At 41.1% G+C, this 20,568-nt stretch overlaps 2 protein-coding genes across 3 annotated transcripts in view; one reads left to right on the top strand and one right to left on the bottom strand.

Moving 5' to 3' along the window:
- c15h1orf174 (chromosome 15 C1orf174 homolog) overlaps positions 1-16,646 on the top strand; it is a 29,540-nt gene extending 12,894 nt beyond the window's left edge. The window contains exons 3-5 of the mRNA XM_041207114.1: positions 1,840-2,415; positions 6,023-6,181; positions 10,837-16,646. Coding sequence (XP_041063048.1) covers positions 1,840-2,415; positions 6,023-6,181; positions 10,837-10,911 — 810 coding nt within the window. The 3' untranslated portion in view covers positions 10,912-16,646. The remainder of the gene's footprint in view (positions 1-1,839; positions 2,416-6,022; positions 6,182-10,836) is intronic.
- dffb (DNA fragmentation factor, beta polypeptide (caspase-activated DNase)) overlaps positions 1-20,568 on the bottom strand; it is a 50,069-nt gene that overhangs the window by 6,835 nt on the left and 22,666 nt on the right. The gene's annotated exons all lie outside the window — the stretch shown is intronic.

The following is a 20,568-nucleotide window of genomic DNA, read 5'->3' as shown; positions in this document are numbered from 1 at the left end:
CAAGGACACTACATCTCCAACCAATAAAGTATCCAGTCTCCCGTATTGTTCTATGTTCTGCCTCCATGACCTAGTAATTAAGAATGCAAACGCAGAATAAGGATGGGGCCAATTTCTTAAGGTAAATGCTATGGTGAAACCATCTCATCTTTGCAGTATGTTCCAACTTGTGTAAAAGGTTTACAAAGCTTATCCCAAAAAAAAAATTCCCTAGAAACCAAATGGTTGAAAAGTGCAAATCTGTTGATATTCTACTTTGTGCAGGAGATTTTATCATGAGTCACTAGCAGATCTGTCCTGGCATTGCTCATGGTGTCAAGGATTGTGATTTTATAAGGACAGGATCATTACAGTAAGTCTCAAGGTAGCCTGCTGCTAAAGTGGACCTGTCCCCACCTTTCAAAGCCAGAAAGTTGAATTATTGTAAATAAGCGCTTCCTCAGTTCAATTATAAGCTAAAGGTTTCTCTGTATACGGCAAGTGCTAAAAAATCGCTGACTTCTCCCCGAGCTCAAGAAAAACTGCAGCTTTCCTTTATACTTGCATTTTTAAAAATATTGCTTCGCATCTGTAACAGTGTGCGGCATGTACAAAACATATGCCTGCTAGCAGATCACCTGTGATATTCCACTGGCCTACAGCACAGTTGTAACGTTTAGCTGCTAAGCTGATCTGTGCCTTTGGGATTTCTAGATAGGCAAATACAGTTAATTGTAGCTCCTTACAAATTGTTGAGATCAATTGAAGTATTATAACTGCTTGTAAATGTCAGCTTTCAAGTTGTGACTAGTTTCTTTGTTTTTTATAACTGGCATGCACTGGACACGACTTTTCTCCTACGTATAAAAAAAGATTCTCCCATGGCACTAGGATAGATGGCACAAATGTTTAATGACCTTGTTTAATATTACAATGGTCAGATTTACAATCAGATTTTAGAAATTTTTGGTAGACAGTGCTTTAGAGCGGGGCACGTCTGCATTTCCCTCTGTTTTTCATTTATTGGATACATTTCCCTTCCTTTGGTGTCCTTTCCTATACAATTGTGAATAGGAACTGTAGTGGATGACATGATCTGTTTACATTATCCCTTTCGACCTTTTGTAAGCCTGCTTTGTATTGCAAGTGTGGCGTGCTGGACTTTGCTCCCCAAATGCACTGCATCTACCACCAATAAACGCAGTGGTCTTTCAAATTTTAGTAAAGCATAATGGTGAATGTAGATATTTTTCACACTGTCCATTTGAATTATGTAAATCACCCAGCAGTGCAACAGTAGCTTTTGTCCTTCAAAACATGAGTTGTATCCGGAAAGAGAATTTATATCTTCTTCTTCTTAGGCAGTCCCTCGGAATCGAGGATGACTTGCTTCCATCCTGGTTTGATGGGCTCTGAGATGTCTGATAAGTCCCATGCGCGATCTGCGGACTCTCCCACATACGGGTCAGGTGGTGCTCAGCTGTTTGGGTAGATGAGTTGTTTGGAGGTTTGTGCGCACTCTCTCTGATGCTTAAATAATTTCTATAACACTGGAGTGACGTGCTGCTAGTTACAAATTTGTCACTGCTTGTTGTTGGATTTTTTGGTGATGAATTAATGGTAACACAAGAATTACTGCAAATCACTAATACACATATTGGCTTGAGTTTTTTTTCCTCCCCTTCTCCCCCCCCCCCCCCCCCAACATAGCATACCTAAATTTTAAATATGTCTCATAATAACACAGAATAGCGTCTCATAGTTAATCAAGATCCTTCATTTACGTTGTGTTCCTAATTAGAGTTGGTATTTAAGCGTTACAATGTTTAGTGATGACTTATGTATGTGGTTTTGCTGCAGCCTTCACATGAAGTAATACCCGGACTGGATAAAATGGCTTCCAGTACAAGTCACCATCCCTCAAAAAAAAGGAAATGTGATCGAGTAGAGACAAAGGAGAAAACTGGCGCTGCTGAGCAGGATCTGGAAGATTCTGCAATCATCCTTCCCCACAAAGCATCTCTCAAATCGACAGAGCAAAATGAGAAGCCAATTATTAATGAGGACTGCGCAGAAGTGACCCCAGCAGCTCAGGAAAGTGAGGTACCCTCCACAACCATCGTGGAGTGGAGAGAGACAGAAAAACAAATGGAGCATGCAGCTGAAATTGAAGAACTGACCAATAATAATGATTCTTCAACAGAGATACCCACTAAGAAAGTGTTGGAAGTTATCGATAAGGGAATGTTGGAAAACAAGGAAGACATTGAGAAAGCAGAGAAAAGTGTAGATAATGATACAGAAAGGAGAAATAGTATGGAGATTGATCAGCCATCAGGCACCTCATTCAAAGTGGACAACAGCATTTTTCTGGACGAGGACAGCAATCAGCCAATGCCTGTTGGCAAGTTCTTTGGAAATGTGGAGATAATGCAAGTAGGTATCATAAATGATTGTTATTCCATATTCATTCACATGGAAGAGTAGGATGTCATTCTGTGGAAGCAAAAAACATTGGGCAATATTCCCTTTCAAGAAAAAAATGATGCCAAAAAAGATGTATTATTGGTCAAATGGTCTTCCTCCATTCTGCCTGTAAGTGGAACATTGCTTTGGATGTAAACTCTATTTCTATTTTTCTTCTGTTATTGGCAGAACTTTGTTCTATTAGAATAGAAGAGGAAGTGTGTTTTATATAATTTAATTAGCTACTGCACAGATAGCAGAGAGTAAGGATAAAGGATAGCTATTCAAACTGGCGGGAAGTGGAATCCTACAAGGATCCGTGCTGATAGCACTATTGTTCACAATTTATATCAATGATTTAAACTTTTAAATCAAAAATAGGATCTTTATATTTGTGGTGATATCAAATTGGTGGAGGTGGTCAACACTGAGAAGGACTGCAACAAATTACAAGAAGACATTAACAAATATGCACAATGGGCATGTCATTAGCAATTGAATTTCAACATGGGTAAATGATATTTTGGGAGGAAAATTGAGGTCACATATTACTTAGTAGATAATCTAAATGGAGTCGAGAAGTGAAGGGACCTGGCAGTACAAATGCACAGATCATTAAATGTTGCACCATAGGTGAATGTGGCCATAACAAACCAAGCACTAAGGCTCATTTCTAGAGGGGTAGACTTTGAAAAGTAGATAAGTTACGCTGAACATCTATTCAACCCTGGTTAGATCACACTTGGTGTAGTGTCTACAATTCTGGTTATCATGTTATATAAGGGAAATAGAGGCAATGGACAGTGTGCGGAAGAGATATACAAGGATGATACCGAAGTGTGAGCCTATACTTGTCAGGAAAGGCTAAACAAGCTGGATCTCTTTTCCCATAGAGAAGGCCCAGGGGGTGATCTAGTAAAGGTCTTTAAAATTATGAAAAGTATTGATAGAGTAGATGCAGTGAACAGTATTTAATGGAGGCAATGGGGGTCTCGCTTGCCAGCTGAAGAGGCAGCGAGAGAGCGCCGCATCACCACCTTTGGGGAAGACCTGTGAATGAAGTGCCTCTCGGGTACTTAACTGGGCAGTGGCAGGCCTTCCCTGGAATCAAAGACCGCAGTGTGAGAGCTGCCAGTCAGTCAAAAGCATTGATAGCCCACTTGAGGGGCTCAAATGGCAGAGGGGCAGGAAGGCCGTCCATGAGCCTTCCGTCCTGGATTTAACCAGGGCAGAGGCAGGAAGACCTCTGGGGTCCCCACCTGCCACCGTCCTGCCAAACTAAATGCCCCTCCTACTGTCAAACCTGCCTCTGGGAGGGCATTAAATTCCACCCAGAGTGTGTGTTTCCACTTGTGGAGAAGAGCACAATAAGAGATCATCAATATAGGGCAGTCATCAAGAAATCAAATAGAAAATTCAGAAGAAACTTCTTCACCCAGAGAGTAATGAGAATGTGGAGGTCACTATCACAAAAAATAGTTGAGGCGAATGGTATAGATGCATTTAAGAGTAAACTAGCTATGAACGTGTGATGGAAACGGATTAGAGGGTTATGCTGATAGTTAGGTGAGCAAGGATGGGAGGAGGCTTAGGTGAAGCATGTGTGCCAGCATGGTCTGGTGGACTGAATGACTTCTTTCTGTGCTTTATATTCTGTGTAATTCAATGCAAGTTCTTGACATTGTAAAATATTTCTAAATGTTTGTAAATTTGAGTTTCAAATTATCAATTTTTACCACTGACTTTGACTTTGGTTTTAGAATGTGTTGTCAATTTTACATCTGAAGTTAGTCAATGGAGCCTTATGGCAGTGCAGTAACTTCAGATGCTAAAATTTAGTTTCAAGATCTTTAGCATGGTATATTCCCACTGTTTGATTCCCACCAGAAATGAAACATTTGCTTAGCAAATCATGCAACAATATTAGCAAAGATGACTTACTTGCGATCTGAGTCAGGTTTGTCATTACCTTGAAGTTTTCTGTCAGGAGTTTTCAGATTAGTGTCTTTACTTGATGTTTAAATGAAAGATGCTCTAACTTCTACATAAGCTCCATGGTTAGATAGAAAACCAGGCCTGGAAAAAGTGGTCCCAAAATCAATCCAAAAAAACCAAATTAATTAGTTGATCTTCATTTCACAAACTCAAAAAGCTGGAGATAAATTATAGGTGTTCTTGTAGTCTTGGATAAACTCCTTTAACTCAAGCCACAATATAGTTAGACCCAGGTGCTTTATTTGCTTTCAGACAATTTTAAGCCAACAAAGCAATGTCACTAAGGCCCTCAAACCATTAAAAGTGAAGCAATATCCCATTCGAGCAATTCTAAACCATCTACCAGTGCATAGGTTTACTTACACATCGGTGCTTGTCCAACTGTATTATGAAACTCTTAAGTGCCACCATTGCTTTCTCTTGAAAGCGAGATTTGGTTGAAATGGAAATCCCTTAATAGCCTTGTCAAAGGGAACCTCAGCCAGGTGTGCTTGTGCATTAGGAAGTGACGGTATCAGAAAGTTTAGTAACTGTTGCATTAAGTTAGAAAATTATATTCCTCATCTTTTGAGATATGTATATGCATACTTTCCAATGGTTAACTAACTTACACTCCTTCGGATCTGCTTTTACCTGATGGTTGATTTGCTGCATTTTGTCCAGAAACATAAAGGGATTGATGACAGGTGAAGTAAGAAGGTCTTTACAAGGGCAAAAATTAGTCTGTCATAAAAAAAATTGAACCATATTCCATTTGAATCCAAGACAGAATCTAATACTTGACAATAAATTGAAACTGATTAGATCAGGTTGTTATTATCCATGAAGTCATTTTAAAGTTTAAACATGTGTGCTTATTTTTGAAACATATATTCTTGAGGGATATCTGCCAGTTTTTTTTTTACAGATATTGTAAAAGTGCATTGAAGAAGCTCTCTTAAAAATTACATCATTGTTACTGATTCATAATTCAATCTTTAGCATTCAATTTTATAATGTACAGATGTTTGAAGTCTGAATAATTCTATGACAGTGGTTTATGATCTCTACGGTCCTTGAGATTAGTATTCCTCTATATTAATGATAAAGATGAGCACTGCTGCCATCTGTCTGCACCTGATTGAGTTGGTGCTCCACTACATCACCCTTAATGTTAATATTGCAATCCTGTCACAATGAAATGCATGCTCTTAGCTATAAGTGAGAGCAGCTGTTAGTAATTGGGGAAAGATTGGGGCATTATTCTCAAGTATATATAAGAACTAGTTTCCATCTGTTGGAGGAGAGGAAAAGGGAGTCTGTGTTTTTTGGGTTTTGTGAATAAACCTATTTTAAGGAAAGACTGGCTCCAGATTCCTTCTTTACTCAGTGAATGAGCAGTGAGTTAGAACACTTAATTCCCTTTCCATCTTTGTCTCCTGAAATATTCCTAAGACTATCAGGAATAGCATAAAGCCCTCATTGGAACTTTGTGATACAATGCATATTAGTGCCAGATGCCCCATGAAGATCATTATTAGCTTTGGGGGAAGGTGGGTACGTTTGAATCATTATAAAATATATAGCATAATGAATGTTTCAGGATCTTCCGCAATCGGTACCAGTTCTGGATTCTGTCACCAGGCGAGAGTATAGGAGGCGGCATTTCATTGCAAAAGATGAAGAGGATGAAGAACTGGAGGACCGGGCAGTGGATGAGACAGCAAGAGAGCCAAGAGTCATGCCTTCTTTGGAAACTGAGGTATGACACTTCTGCTGTGTACTGGTTGCTATGGAGACTTTTATGATGGAATGTTTTCTCCACCATACAGCAGCAAGAAAAGTGATACTGAGTACATGGAAGTAGTCCATGATTCAGCGTGTGACTGATATCAATTAAGCATACAAAAGCAAAATACTGTAGATGCTGGAAATCTGAAATAAAAACTGAAAATACTGAGCAGGTCAGGTGGCATCTGTGGAGCGAGAAACAGAAGTGTTGAGATAAGTAAAACAGCAGGTATTTGGTGGCACTTTGTGTTGAAATTACACCCACTTCACAGCAGAGTTGCCTTTGCCATTAAGAATTTGTTTTGGATTTGAATTAATATGAAGCAATTCAAGTCTTTTGTTCCACATCTTTAATGTTATAAGTTTGATTTTTGGTTAAGTTGATAGCATAAAATACTTATTAGCATTAATACTCCGTCATGAAGTAGGGTGAGACACCTTTGACAATAAGAGGAGATTGCATTCATTAGAGAAATTGGACAAAGGCCTTATTTTTAAGAATAAAGCAGAAATGCACGTTTTCAAGTGCTTAATGTCCAACCAGAATAAAGGCCATTCCCTTAAGAACTAGTTAGATGGAGAACAATTAAAATAAAATTGCTTCATTTTACAGAGCTTGAATTATGCTTTTTGATGGTAAGTTTTGAATGCAATGACAGCTGTTCTAGAGAATTTCTCACCAGCCTTTCTTTTTATTCGTTTGTGGGATGTGAGCACTGCTGGCTAGGCCAGCATTTATTGCTCATCCCTTGCTGCCCTTGAGAAGGTGGTGGTGAGCTGTCACCATGAACTGCTGCAGAGCATGTGGTGTGGGTACATCCACAGTGCTGTTAGAAAGGGAGTTCCAGGATTTTGAAATTATTGTCAATTGTCATTAAAAACCCATCTGGTTCACTAATGTCCTTTTAGGGAAGGAAAGCTGCCATCCTTACCTGATCTGGTCTACCTGTGATTCAAATCCACAGCAATGTGGTTGACTCTTAAATGCCCTTTTGAAATGGCCTAGCAAGCCACTCAGTTGTATCAAACTGCTACAGAAAATTGAATAAGGAATGAAACCGGATGGAGCACCTGGCTTTAATCTAGGCACCAGAAATAACAATGACAAAACCGGACATGTTGACCCTGCAAAGTCCTCCTTTACTAAAATCTGAAAGCTTGTGCCAAAATTGGGAGTGCTGTCTCACAGACTAGTCAAGCAACAGCCTGACATTGTCGTACTCACGGAAGCATACCTTACAGTGTCCCAGACACCACCATCACCTTCCGAGGTACGTCCTGTCCCACCAGCAAAATGGACCCAGCAGGTGTAGCAGCACAGTAGCATACAGTCGGGAGGGATTTGCCCTGGGTGTCCTCAACATCGACTCTGGACCCCATGAAATCGCATGGCATCTGACCAAACATGGGCAAGAAAACCTCCTGCTGATTACCACGTACTGTCCCACTCAGCAGAAGATTCAATGCTCCTCCATGTTGAACATCACTTGGAGGAAGCACTGAGGGTGGCAAGGGTGCAAAATGTACTCTGGGTGAGGGACTTCAATGTCCATGACCAAGAGTGGCTCGGTAGCACTAGTACAGACCCAGCTGGCCGAGTCCTAAAGGACACAGCTGCTAGACTGGGTCTGTGGCAGATGGTGAGGGAACTGACGAGGGGAAAAAGATACTTGACCTCATCCTTGCCAACCTGGCTACCACAGATGTATATGTCCATGACAGTATCAGTAGGAGTTGGAGACTAAGTCCCATCTTCACATTGAGGGTACCCGCCATCGTGTTGTGTGGCACTACCACAGTACTAAATGGGATAGATTTTAAACAGATCTAGTAACTCAAGACTGGGCAACCATGAGGCACTGTGGGCCATCAGCAGCAGCAGCAGAAGTGTACTCAACCACAATCTGTAACCACATGGCCTGGGATACCCCCACTCTACCATTACCACCAAGGCAGTGGATCAACCCTGATTCAAAGAAGAGTGCAGGATGGTATATCAGGAGCAGCATCAGGCAGACCTAAAAATGAGGTGTCAACCTGGTGAAGTGACAACACAGGACTACTTGCATGCCAAACAACATAAGCAGCAAGTGATAGACAGAGCTAAACGATTCCACAACAAACAGATCAGATCTAAGCCCTGTAGTCCTGCCACATCCAGTTATGAATGGTGGTGGACAATTTTTAAAAAAAAAAAACTCCCTGCAGGAGGAGGGGGTTTCACAAATATCCTCATCCTCAATGATGGAGGAGCCCAGCACATTAGTGCCAGAGATGAGGCTGAAGCTTTGGCAACAATCTCCAGCCAGAAGTTCCAAGGAGATGATCCATCTCGGCTTCCTCTGGTACCCTGCATCACAGATGTCAGTCTTCAGCCAGTTTGATTCACTCCATGTGATACCAAGAAATGGCTGAAGGCACTGGATACTGCAAAGGCTATGGGCCCCGACAATATTCTGGCAATAGCACTGAAGACTTGTGCTTGAGAACTTGTTGTGCCCCAGTACAGCTACAACACTGGCATCTACCCAGCAATGTGGAAAATTGCCCATGTATGTCCTGAACACAAAAAGTAGGGCAAATCCAACCCAGCCAATTACCAACTCATCAGTCTACTCTTGATCGTCAGTAAAGTAATGGAAGGGGGTCATCAACAGTGCCATCAAGCAGCACTTGCTTAGCAATAACCTGCTGACTGACGCTCAGTTTGGGTTCCGCCAGGGTTATTTAGCCCCTGACCTCAAATGGGGACAAAAGAGCTAAACTCCCGAGGTGAGGTGAGAGTGACTGGCCTTGACATCAACGCAGCATTTGATCAAGTGTAGCATCAAGTAGCCCAAGCAAAACTGGAGTCAATGGGAATAAGGGGGAAAACTCTCCGTTAGTTGGAGTCATACCTAGCCCAAAGGAAGATGGTTGCAGTTGTTGGAGTTCAATCATCTCAGTTCCAGGACATCACTGCAGGAGTTTCTCAGCATAGTGTCCTAGGCCAAACCATCTTCAGCTGCTTCATCAATGACCTTTCTTCTGTAATAAGGTTAGAAGTGGGGATGTTCATTGTGCAATCACCAATGTTCAGCACCATTTGTGACTGCTCAGATACTAAAGCAGTGCAAGTCCAAATGCAGCAAGACCTGGACAATATCCAGGCTTGAGCTGACAAGTTGCAAGTAACTTTCCCACCACATAAGTGCCAGACAATGACTATCCCCAACCAGTGAGAATCTAACCATCGCCCCTTGACATTAGTTGGCATTGCTATCGCTGAATCCCCCACTATCAACTTCCTGGGGGTTATCATTGCCCAGAAACTGAACTGGACTAGCCATATAAATAGTATGGCTACAAGAGCAGGTCAGGGGCTAGGAGTTGTGCATCGAGTAACTCACCTCCTGATTCCCCAAAGCCTGTCTACTATCTGCAAGGCACAAGTCAGGAGTTTGACGGGATACTCCGCACTTGCCTGGATGAGTGCAGCTTCCACAACACTCGAAGCTTGACACCATCCAGGACAAAGCAGCCCACTTGTTTGGCACCACATCCACAAACATTCACTCCCTCCACCACCAACGCATTAGTAGCAGCAGTGTGTACCATCTACAAGATGCATTACAGGAACTCACCAAGGGTCCTTGGACACCACCTTCCAAACCCACGACTGCTACCATCTAGAAGGCACATGGAAACACTACCACCTGGAAGTTCCCTTCCATGCCACTCACCATCCTGACTTGGAATAGATCGCTGTTCCTTCACTGTCACTGGGTCAAAATCCTGGAACTCCCTCCCTAACAGCACTGTGGGTGTTCCTACACCACATGGACTGCAGCAGTTCAAGAAGACAGCTCACCCCCACCTTCTCAAGGGCAATTAGGGATGGACAATTAATGCTGGCCTAGTCAGCGATGCCCACATCCATGAGTGAATATATGTTTTTTTTAAAATTCCCAGCCTCTGAGCTGCTTTTGTAGCCACTGTATTTGTATGGCTAGTCGAGCTCAATTTCTGGTCAATGGTAACCCCCAGGATGTTAATAGTGGGGGAGTTCGGTGATGGCAATGCCATTGAATGTCAAGGGGAAATGGTTAGAATTTCTGCTGTTGGAGATGGTTGTTGTGTGGCACAATTGTTACTTGCCACTTATCTGCCCAAGCCTGAATGTTATCCATGTCTTGCTGCATATGGACATAGGCTGCTTTAGGATCCGAGGAGTCACGAATAATGCTGAACACTGGACACGCTCCTACCATCCTGGCTAGAGGGAGATTTGTTGAAATGTGGCCTTCAAATGAAAAACCTTGGAGAAGAAAAGGTCTCCATGTGGCTGATCCACGGAATAGCAAAAGTATCTGAGGCTTTGAAGGAATACAAGAACTAGGAGTAGGAGTAGACCATGTGGCCTGTCGAGCCTGCTCTGCCATTCAATATGATCTTGGGCTTCAACTCCATTTTCCTACCTGCTCCCCATATCCCTTAATTTCCTGAGAGAACAAAAATCTGTCTGTCCCAGCATACCAGGACCCATACTGCTACAGGGTTCACCAATTTATCTTAGCTCGTCATCTGTTAAGGAAGATGAAAAATACAAGTCCAGCAACTAATAATAATAATGTTTTGTCTTCAAAGGTGCCTGTGGGAACTGAAACGAAAGTAAATTCTTTGCAGCAAAATACACCGGATATGGTGGAGAAGTGTTTGTGATGGTCTATCAAAGCACAGATGGGAACTGTTAACCAGTCAAGTCAAACCAAAGATGTCTGATTTCATACCTAATAATAGCGAAGGCTTAATGTGTGGCCTGGCTTGTTGTGGAAACTAATTTTGGTAGTTGCTCAGCTAATACATTTTCTAAGATTGCACAACATAAATCTGTGGTATTTAGTAATCAAAATTTTGGCTTTGTTTTTTCAGTTCTGTTCTGTGATTTTTATGCTATATCTTGCCTTTTACAGTAGCCTTTTATTTAACTTTGCACTTAAAACAAAATAGCCCTGGCATTTGCATCTATAGCTTTTAATAGAGCAATAAATCAAAATAATGATGGTGTTGCATCAACCGTTTAAAGTTGGAAGTGGAAATAAATGTCAGAATAGGTTTGGCATTTGTGCAGAGCCTTTGCCAATGTGAGTATGAACTCAGAATGTTCTGCCATTTAATATCATAATTGCAATTTAAAACTAGTTTTATGGATTTTGTAAATATTCATTTTTTGGAATAATTATTGATTTCAATTGCGTGTTTAGCTAAACATCACAATTTAAATTGTGGTATGGTTTGGAAAATCATCTTTCACACTGATTCCTTTTGGTGATACTAAAATGACTTATCCATCCATTATTATCCAGGAAACATTTGCATACTTGAGATAATGTATTCATGGGAATTCAGTGAATGGTTTTGCAATTCTTGTAAATGGTTCTTTTTCTTCTGGTCAGTTACGTTGAATATCTTTGTAAATTCAGGGAAAAATTGCTATGAATAGTAAATGAAATGAAATGACTTTTTTTCAATACCGAATAATTATTCCATAGTATTGGAACAAGATAATAAACCACAGCAAAAATAAACACAGGAATCTGTGAGTAGCAGTCTTCACAGTGTAGCTGTGTTCAAAACCTAACAGCCAGAATAAATTGAACATTTCACTTTTTTTTTGATTGAGTCATTTATCTTAATTGGTGCAGTAGGGTATTTGTTAACAAATAACAGGGATGATTGATGACAATTTTCCACAATGCTCCTAATTTTAGAAGCAAAGTCTACAACTCCATTTTCAGTAAGATGTCTTTATTCTAATTCAGTCTTTCAATTATCCCCTCTTGTTTGTTTAATTGATTATGGTGATTTTTTTTTGTAAAATTAAAAGACTTTGTGGTGTCCTGCTGTTCTGTTGCTTCAGCAGGTTTACTATACAGTAAAGGGAGAAAATTATTACACTCAGTAACACTCAATTTAATATTTATTTGAGCATGTGACTCCTTTTGGTTGACCTGTGTCAGTCATCAGTCTCTTGCAAATGTCACTTGAAACTGTTCAGTAGGAATTGTGCTGTAAGTTTTGATTCTTCCTACCTCTGGGTATTATCTCTGGTCCTCAGTCAGCCCCCTGGACCCCATGTGGAATTAATGATGTTGGCAACATCCTTCTGGAGAATTTCTCCCTCTCTTCTGTCCCCAGGACTGTCCCTAAGTCATGATTTATGAGTCAGTTGTGAACTCCTTGTTGCAGCTAAATTATGGAGCGTAGTACTAAATGCCTTGCTTCAATTATATATATTCAAGCCTGCTGTCTGGCCTTGAAAAATACCAAAACAAAAAACCAATACATTTTTTAGCATGCAGTTAGCAGTAGATGGAAAGTTGTGAACAGTGTTTTCTTCAAGTTGAAATACAGAACTGAACTTAAAGCACATTTTTTGCTGTTCATAAGATAAAGGGAAGAAAGTCGGTTGACCTATTGGAACTTTAACCATCAAGTGATGTAGTTATGAGGTTCATTTCAGAAATAGTTAATTTTTCAGTAAACCATCAAAATCAGTTCTTTTCATATTGCATGGGATAAACCAATTAAACTTTTTAATGGTAGCTCTTTTTGAAAAATATTTTTATTCTATTTAAACTCAATTTAAGAGCAGGTTTGTACATTTGCATTCTGAGACTATTGTGGATTGTGATGTTGCTCCTGGCTCATATTAAACGTGGACTGGGTTGCTCTACTCTTCACATTTAACAGGAACTGTAGTTATCAAAATCATATTGGACATGGGCCAATATGTTGGATAACAGACAGGAGGAATTTGAAAGAAGTAGGAGAAATAAATGTGTTAAGTAGTGTGCATAGTCAGAGCAGCCAGAGGAAAACATTAGTTTGGTCAGGAGATGTGTAGAACCAGCAAATCAAAGATGTTTGTTGCAGGTGATGGACTCAGACTCAATGAAGGAAGAGGCACAAATATAAAGAAGTAATGGTTGATATTTCACTCTGTATGATTGCTGTGTGATTCCCTGTGGTTTATGTTAATGATCAGAGTGATAAGCTAACATGTTTTTCAGATTATTAGGAACTTCATTCTTTTCCTTTCTGTTGTTTGTTTTATGCCTTTAACAAACAGGCACAAAATGTCTGTTTTTAAATGTGGCAGACAAATATTAAGAGTAGCTTACACCAGAAATAAATCACCGCTCCTCTACTGATTTGGTTATTTTATGTATGTTCCCTTTGCCTGTTCCTGTTTTTTCCTTTCTTCTAGTCCCATGAGCTGGGTTGTGGGAGCCCTGCCAACGTATAGGACTAACTACCCTATCCTCAGGTATAAAGATAGGTACGAGCCATAGAAGGTATGTCTGCCTGGTGATCAGTCTGATAATCCTTCTACTGCTTCATACTTTTCGCCAAAGGATGACAGGAAAATGTACTAAAAGAAAATGTCATGTCCCATTCTCTGACTGAAAATCATTCCACTCCCTCGTCGCTCCCCCTCCCCCATGACACCTCTGTGAACCCACCATTCTGATGTGTATCCTCTCCAACTGATGCCTCCCCCAGGTGAGATCAGGTATTCATCAGGTAGGGAATTATGAGGTAAAAAGATTAAGGTAAAAGCAAAATACTGCAGATGATGGAAATCTGAAACAAAAACAAACATTGCTGGAAAAACTCAGCAGGTCTGACAGCATCTGTGGAAAGAAGGACACAGTTACCCTTTTGAGTCTGTATGACTCTTCCTCAGAACTTAGATTAAGACTTGCATTTCTGTAGTGTCTTTTCACAGCTTCAAGACGTCCAAAAGCACTTTACAGCAAATGAAGTACGTTTTGTACTGTTGTAGGATACGCAGCAGCCAATTTGCACACAACAAACTCCCACAGACAGCAATGTGATAATGATCAGATAATCTGTTTTAATGATGTTGGTCGAGGTATAAATATTTGTCAGGACACAATGGGAGAACTCACTTGCTCCTCTTCAAAACAGCAATGTGGGATTTTTTAGTAACCAGTAACAATCTCTCAGTAATGCACTGGAGTGTTGGTTTAGAACAGGTGCTTGGTTCTTTGGAGTGGGACTTGAACCCACAAGTACCTGACTCAGAGGCAATAGTGCTACCACTGATAACTGGAGATAGGACTGTACACCCACAACTCCTATGCCCAAAACTTCTGTTCCCCAAGGAGAATGTATCTGGGAGGTACCCCCTCCCTGGAAGTCCCCACATAAGGACTGTGTGGGAATTGCCTGGGAACTTTACATTTCCGATGGGGAATTACCCTGCACTGGGAACCATCTGATACTCCAATTTAAATCAGAAACTTTGGATGGTCCTGACTCTTTTAGCAGAATAGTTACCCAGGATAAACTAGGATTAAAAAGACTTGTAATTCCTGGGTAACTATAGTACCGACCCTTGCCTCCCCCGCTCTCCTGTCCTACCCAGTTACGTTACACGTGTACCCTCCCTGGCTTCTCAACATGGCTGGGACCTTTAGACTTACTGGTTTACAGCAGCTAGTGCTGTAAAAAGGGGTGTGTGGCTTCAATTCCCCTGACACTGCTGTCCTATAGTGAAGAGTTCCAAGAGCTGGTTGATGCACATTTCCCAGGCTCAAGTTGGAAGGCTGGGTGAGAAATGTGCAGCTCCTGACTAAGGTAAGTAAAAAGGAGCAGAATGGCAACCCAACTGTGATTGCCACTCTTTGGAAGTTCTGATCCCTAGTGTAAAAAGTAATTTATTGTAGCACTATGGCCCCTCCCTTGCCTAGAATCATTCAAACTTCATCCAGTTTAAAAACATTTTTTTAAAATTCCCTTACTGGCCTTCATTCTCATTTTCTCTCCATGACCTAATCTTTCTTTGTTTGACATGTGTGCATTCATACACAGTTACAATCCAAAGCTGGAATTTTTCCCATGTGGAACTGTGCAAATATACTGATCTGTGTCTAATTACAAACTGAAATCTAAGACCAAGCAATGAGTAATTAGAGGAACCTTCACCAATTGAGGCTCGTTTCATAGACTTTCTGCACCAGTTTTATTCCATTCACAAGTGACAAAAATGTCGACTGATGTTTTTTTTCTCAAGTGAATCCAGTATAACTGAGTCTAGTTAAGAAGAATTGACTGAGACCAGGTGCGTTTGCAATGCATCAGATTCTGGACCTTCCAAATGTTGCTGTACTGGTGTCCCTAAAAACAAGTGTGGAAAGAGTGAAATGCTTCGGGATCTAAAATGAAGGCCAAAAAAACAGCAGATCCCCAGTTTTCCAATTGAGGTCATTTTGCCACATAACTGTGCCTTCAATAACAATGGTGCTTTACTAAGATTTAAATTTTAAAGCACTTAATGTTTGGCAAATAAGTGGTCAACCTATTTATAGAGGTTCAAAGTTGGATGACAACCAGGCTTGTTTCACTTATAAGTTCTATAACATCTATTAGAAAATTGTCTTAATGTGATGGATGCTGATTGATTGATTTCTTGAGGTTAGATTAAGAATGTGCTATGCCCCCCTCCTACAATGATAGATCAACAAGTTGATCCAAGAAGTGAATAAGCCTTACAGACCGGGAATGTACCAAATTCAGCACAGAGTATGTATTGAGTTAGCTGATCTCAGCTGGGCTTGTGGCTGAGCACCTGAAGTTAGCCTTAATCCTCTTGGGTTAAGGACTGGGTCTGGTTATTGATCTTAATTGATATCCAGTGACCCCGTGCATGTGTAGGCATTGGTTGAGGGCAGAACTCCCTCAACAACAACCCCACTATAGTAAACAAGGCTGCCAGCACACAGTCAAAGCACACACACATGAATAATTGTTACTTGGGTTAGCGCTGAAGGACAATGAGTATGCAAAGACAAATTGCCTTTGTGAGAGGAAGAAAATGGTGAAATCTTGTGGAGTGAGGAGTCGGGGAAGACTGATGTGAAATGTATTAAGTAGAAAAATGGAGTGTACTGTCAACACCATCTCATCCTTTTTTTTAAAAAAAGATTTTAAAAAATGAACTTTTCAGTCGACATTGGAGCAAATTGTGCTGTAGAAAACAAAATAAAAATTGAGCTTTTAATTCATAATATTTTTGGTATTTGCACTATGAAGTTTAGAGAGAAGTGTTTATAAATCCAGAGATTGAAAAGTGTGTGTTCTCATGAATCAATGTTTCATAAATTTAGATTTGGTTTTATTTCCTTGAATGCAGCTTCTTTTAAGAGGTATTGCCTTCCCACAGCTGCACCTGATATAAAGGTACAGGAATCTGTTGGGGAAGGGTCATTTTTTTTTTGTAGATCAACATGAACAAAAGGAATTAACTTCTTTAAATAGAGGATTGATTGGCTTATTGGAGTGTACAAAATATGTATGTATAATGTGCTTGAATATTCTATTTGTAAAATTGGTTAAAGGAAAATAAACAGTTCTGGTTTTAAAAAAAACTGTGACTCATTGTTTTTATCCTCCAATGCTTTAAGATTACCTTAGAACTGAAATCAACCTGGCTTTAAAGGATTTTTATTTTCCATTCCTAGTCACAATCTTTGCCTTTTTATAGCAATCACACAGGAAATACTGAATTAGTTCCAAAAAACGTTGTTAGCTGTTCCTTTTACAATGCTAAGAGGTGAGGTTCAAACATACTCCATGGAACCTGGATGAACAGCATGAAGTCATTCCAGAATATCATGCACAAGGCAAAGTGAAATTGAAGTGCTAAATTTCCTTATGAGGAATTGCATTACATGGTCTGCTATAGAGCCTGAGAAACCAGCAAAATCCCAAATTTGATCCCCTGACTTATTGACTAATAACTGAGTTGTGGTCCTGCCCCTGACCTCAGTAATCCTTTGCAAGGAAAGAATACATTTGTCCATGTTTTTTCTTCAATATGGGCACTTTAATCTCACTTAGTCCATGCCATCTGGTTCACTGTCCTTTAGGGAAGGTAATCTGCCATTCTTACCTGGCTGACGTGACTCAAGACCCACAGTATTGTGGTTGACTCTTGACTGTGCTTGGAAATAGCCCAGGAAGCCATTCAGTTCACGGGCAATTAAGGATGGGCAACAAATGCTGGCCTTGCCAGCAGTGCCCACATCCCATGAAAGATTAAATTAAAAAATGTGGTGGTGGGCCCCCTTCTTGAACCGCTACAGTCCATCTGGTGTAGGTACACCCACAATGCTGTTGGGGAGGAATTTCCGGAATTTTGACTGCAAAACGAAGGAACGGAGATATAGCTCCAAATCAGGATGGTGTGTCACTTAAGAGGGGAACTTGTGGGTGGTGATGTTTCCATGAGTCTGCTGCCTGTGTCCTTCTAGGTAGGTGTAGGCATGGGTTTGGAAGGTGCCATCGAGGAGCTTTGGTGAGTTGTTGAGTGGATCCTTTAGATGGTGCATACTACTTCCACTGTGCACTGGTGGTGGAGTGTGGAAGTTTCAGGTGATGGAATGGGGTGGGTGGGATCAAGTGGGTTGCTTTGCCCTGGATGGTGTCAAGCTTCTTGAGCATTTTTGGAGCTGCACTCATCCAGGCAAGTGGAGGGTATTCCATCACACTCCCGACTTGCGTCTTGCAGATGGTGGAGAGGCTTTGGGGACAGGAGAGATCTTGCTGCATGCACAGTGACCTAAAGAGGCAAGCCTGTGCACAGCCTGCACGGGGACATTTGTGTTGCTGCATAGCTGTGCAACTTTGAGGGAACATCACCACGTGTAACCTGGAGCGCTCTGCTTAACTGTGTGGGTGGCAGGGGTAGCAGGTTTTTGTTGGCCTCTGGTTTTCTTTTACAATGGGTTTTTCTTTATCTTTAAAACTTGGTTATTCTATACATTGAGTCCAAATGTATGATGATCTCACCCATGAGGACAAAGCATGCTTAATCCCAAGGTCTTCAGAAGATGTTTAATTTACTGACCAGATCTTAAGTTGCTGCACTTATAGCTTTCCAACTAGCTGTTTGGTAGTACAGAACTTCCCTTGTTTTCCCGCAATATTCATGTTGAAGCTTTTTGTCTTGCACTCATCAGGACACTTCAAGAACACCAATACAAGGGGAAAACAACAATTCATACTGTATGAGAAGAGTGTGATGATTGGTTGGCGAGTGGACTCTGATTAGTAGAGATGTTGCCATGGAGAATGTAGCAACTGATGGCGATTGACAGTTAACTGCCATGCATTGTTTGAGATTTAAACTGGCAGCTTGCTCCTGATTGGCCAAGGTATTGCCCTGAGGAATGTCAGTGAATGGCTCACTTATTTTGTTTAGCTGAAACAGGCACAATGTGTGTACATGTTCTTTCTGTCTGCAAAGTACAGGGCCCTGTGTATTAATATCTATAGCTTTGAGTACACACAAATGTGCCACACTGCAAGCCCAACTGACAATCTTAAATTGAACACAATGAGAATTATTCAGAAAATGTTGTCCAATCATGGAATCACATCTAATGTTGGACACTGTGTTTTGAGTTTTGCAAGTTCAGGCTGGTTGAGTATGGCCTGTACTTTGCCTAATGTGAACAGCAGCTGGGATATGCTGCTTGATATGATCTGCCAGTCTTCGGGATGGATGGCCAACACACCTAGCATCACACTGGCACTAAAGTTCATATACCACATTACTCGTTTGTGTGATAGGCAGGATGTCTTTTTGGCTGGATCCTGTTACTGGCAAATACCACTCGTTGCTACTGCATAGCAGCAATGTGAAACAGTTAGATTCACCTGTTGCTCAAATTTTTGAGATACGTTACCCTTCCTGGGTACTTTTCAGGGCCAAAAGTGACGGCCTTGGGCCTGTTTGTGAGTTTGCGTGATATACAGTGTGAAATGATCTGTTCAGGGTAGCTGTTACCCCGCAGGATGCCTTTGCCCCTATGTCAGCATCAAGCTTGCATGGTGAGCAAATGGCTCAGGCCCTATTTACAAGGTTGTCGATAAAACCAATCTTATAGCGTGTGGAATCATAAGAATCTCAACACGTATATTGATCGGTGAAGGTAGGCTTTCTTGCTGAGTGTCCCGATGGGTGCAAAACAAAAAGCTTCAATGTGTCTCTCTTTTCAGCAATAGCTTTCCAACTGTTGTGTTAGTGGCTTTTAGACCTCAACACCCCCACGAGCCTTTTCTGTCAAATTTGACCTCTCTCTTAAAGTGTGCTGGGTAAAGGTATTGGATTCCTTTCTCCAAGTGTTGCAGGACCATGAGGTCAGCAAACAGAGGTGATGGGTGAATGGGATTTGTTGCAGCAGAATCTTGGATGAGCTGAAGTTTGAGGATGGAAGATAGGTGGACCATCAGGATAGCATTGGAATAAGGATCGCCAACACTCCAGGATTGACCTGTTGTCTCCAGCAACTGAAGGTCAATCTCTAGCACACTGCTGTGCGAAACCCTGAAGAACAATTATCAGGACATTAAAAAAGATTCTTTAAAAATTTCTCTTTACCAGACATAAAAATATTGAAAATGGGGTGAAAAGGTAGTTTGGCTGACAGTCAAGCATCATCTAATTGGGTAAAAAGTATTTTTGCTTTCCGATAGGCGTAGGAGGGAAGTTGGTCGTGAGGATGGATGTGTTGGTGGCTAATATCTGGACTTCAATTCTGCTCACAGCAGTCTTGATGGTATGGCTCCACCACTTGGCTGAGTCTGGTTAAATAACAAACAGCTGCAGCAACCTTAGCATTGGTCTGTTGCCAGGTCCTGTTCCAGCCTTCATTTTCTTTAGCCTGTCTACATGACGCCACTGGAAGATTTGAGCTTCCGAAGGCCCAGTGACTTTTTATCTGGTTTCGACCAGTGTCAGTTTCCCCAGAAGCTTGAAGTTTCCAATTCAGTTTCTGTTTTAGTTTCTCTAGAAGCCTGAAGGTTCAATTTCCCTTTCAGTTAGGGTCAGCCTCAAAAAATATACAAACTTTGAAACCATGGATCCCATCATACTGGCCCTGGCACATCTCATGAACAGTGGTGAAAAATTAAACAACTATTGGGAGGAAGAGGCTCCGTGAGTATTCCCATCCTCAATGGTGACAAAGCCCAGGAAATGAAACATTTGCAACCATCTCCAGCCCAAAGCTCTGGTCGGATGATCCACCTTGAACTCCTAATGAGGTCCCCACCAGCATCGATGCCAATCTTCAACCAATCTAATTCACTCCACTTGATGGCATGAAATGGCTCAGCGTATTGGACAGTGCAAAGGCTATGAGCCAAGACAATATCCTGGCTGTAGTTCTGGTGACTTGTTCTCCAATATTTCCCATAACCTAGGCATCTACTTGACAAAGTGGAAAATTGTCTAGTTATGTCCTGTCCATAAAAAACAGGACAAATCCAATGCAGTAAGTTACA

Source organism: Carcharodon carcharias, chromosome 15 (assembly GCF_017639515.1).
Source record: "Carcharodon carcharias isolate sCarCar2 chromosome 15, sCarCar2.pri, whole genome shotgun sequence".
Lineage (NCBI taxonomy): Eukaryota > Metazoa > Chordata > Chondrichthyes > Lamniformes > Lamnidae > Carcharodon > Carcharodon carcharias.
Note: the sequence above shows the minus strand (reverse complement) of the source record. Positions and strands in the feature narration are given on the sequence as shown.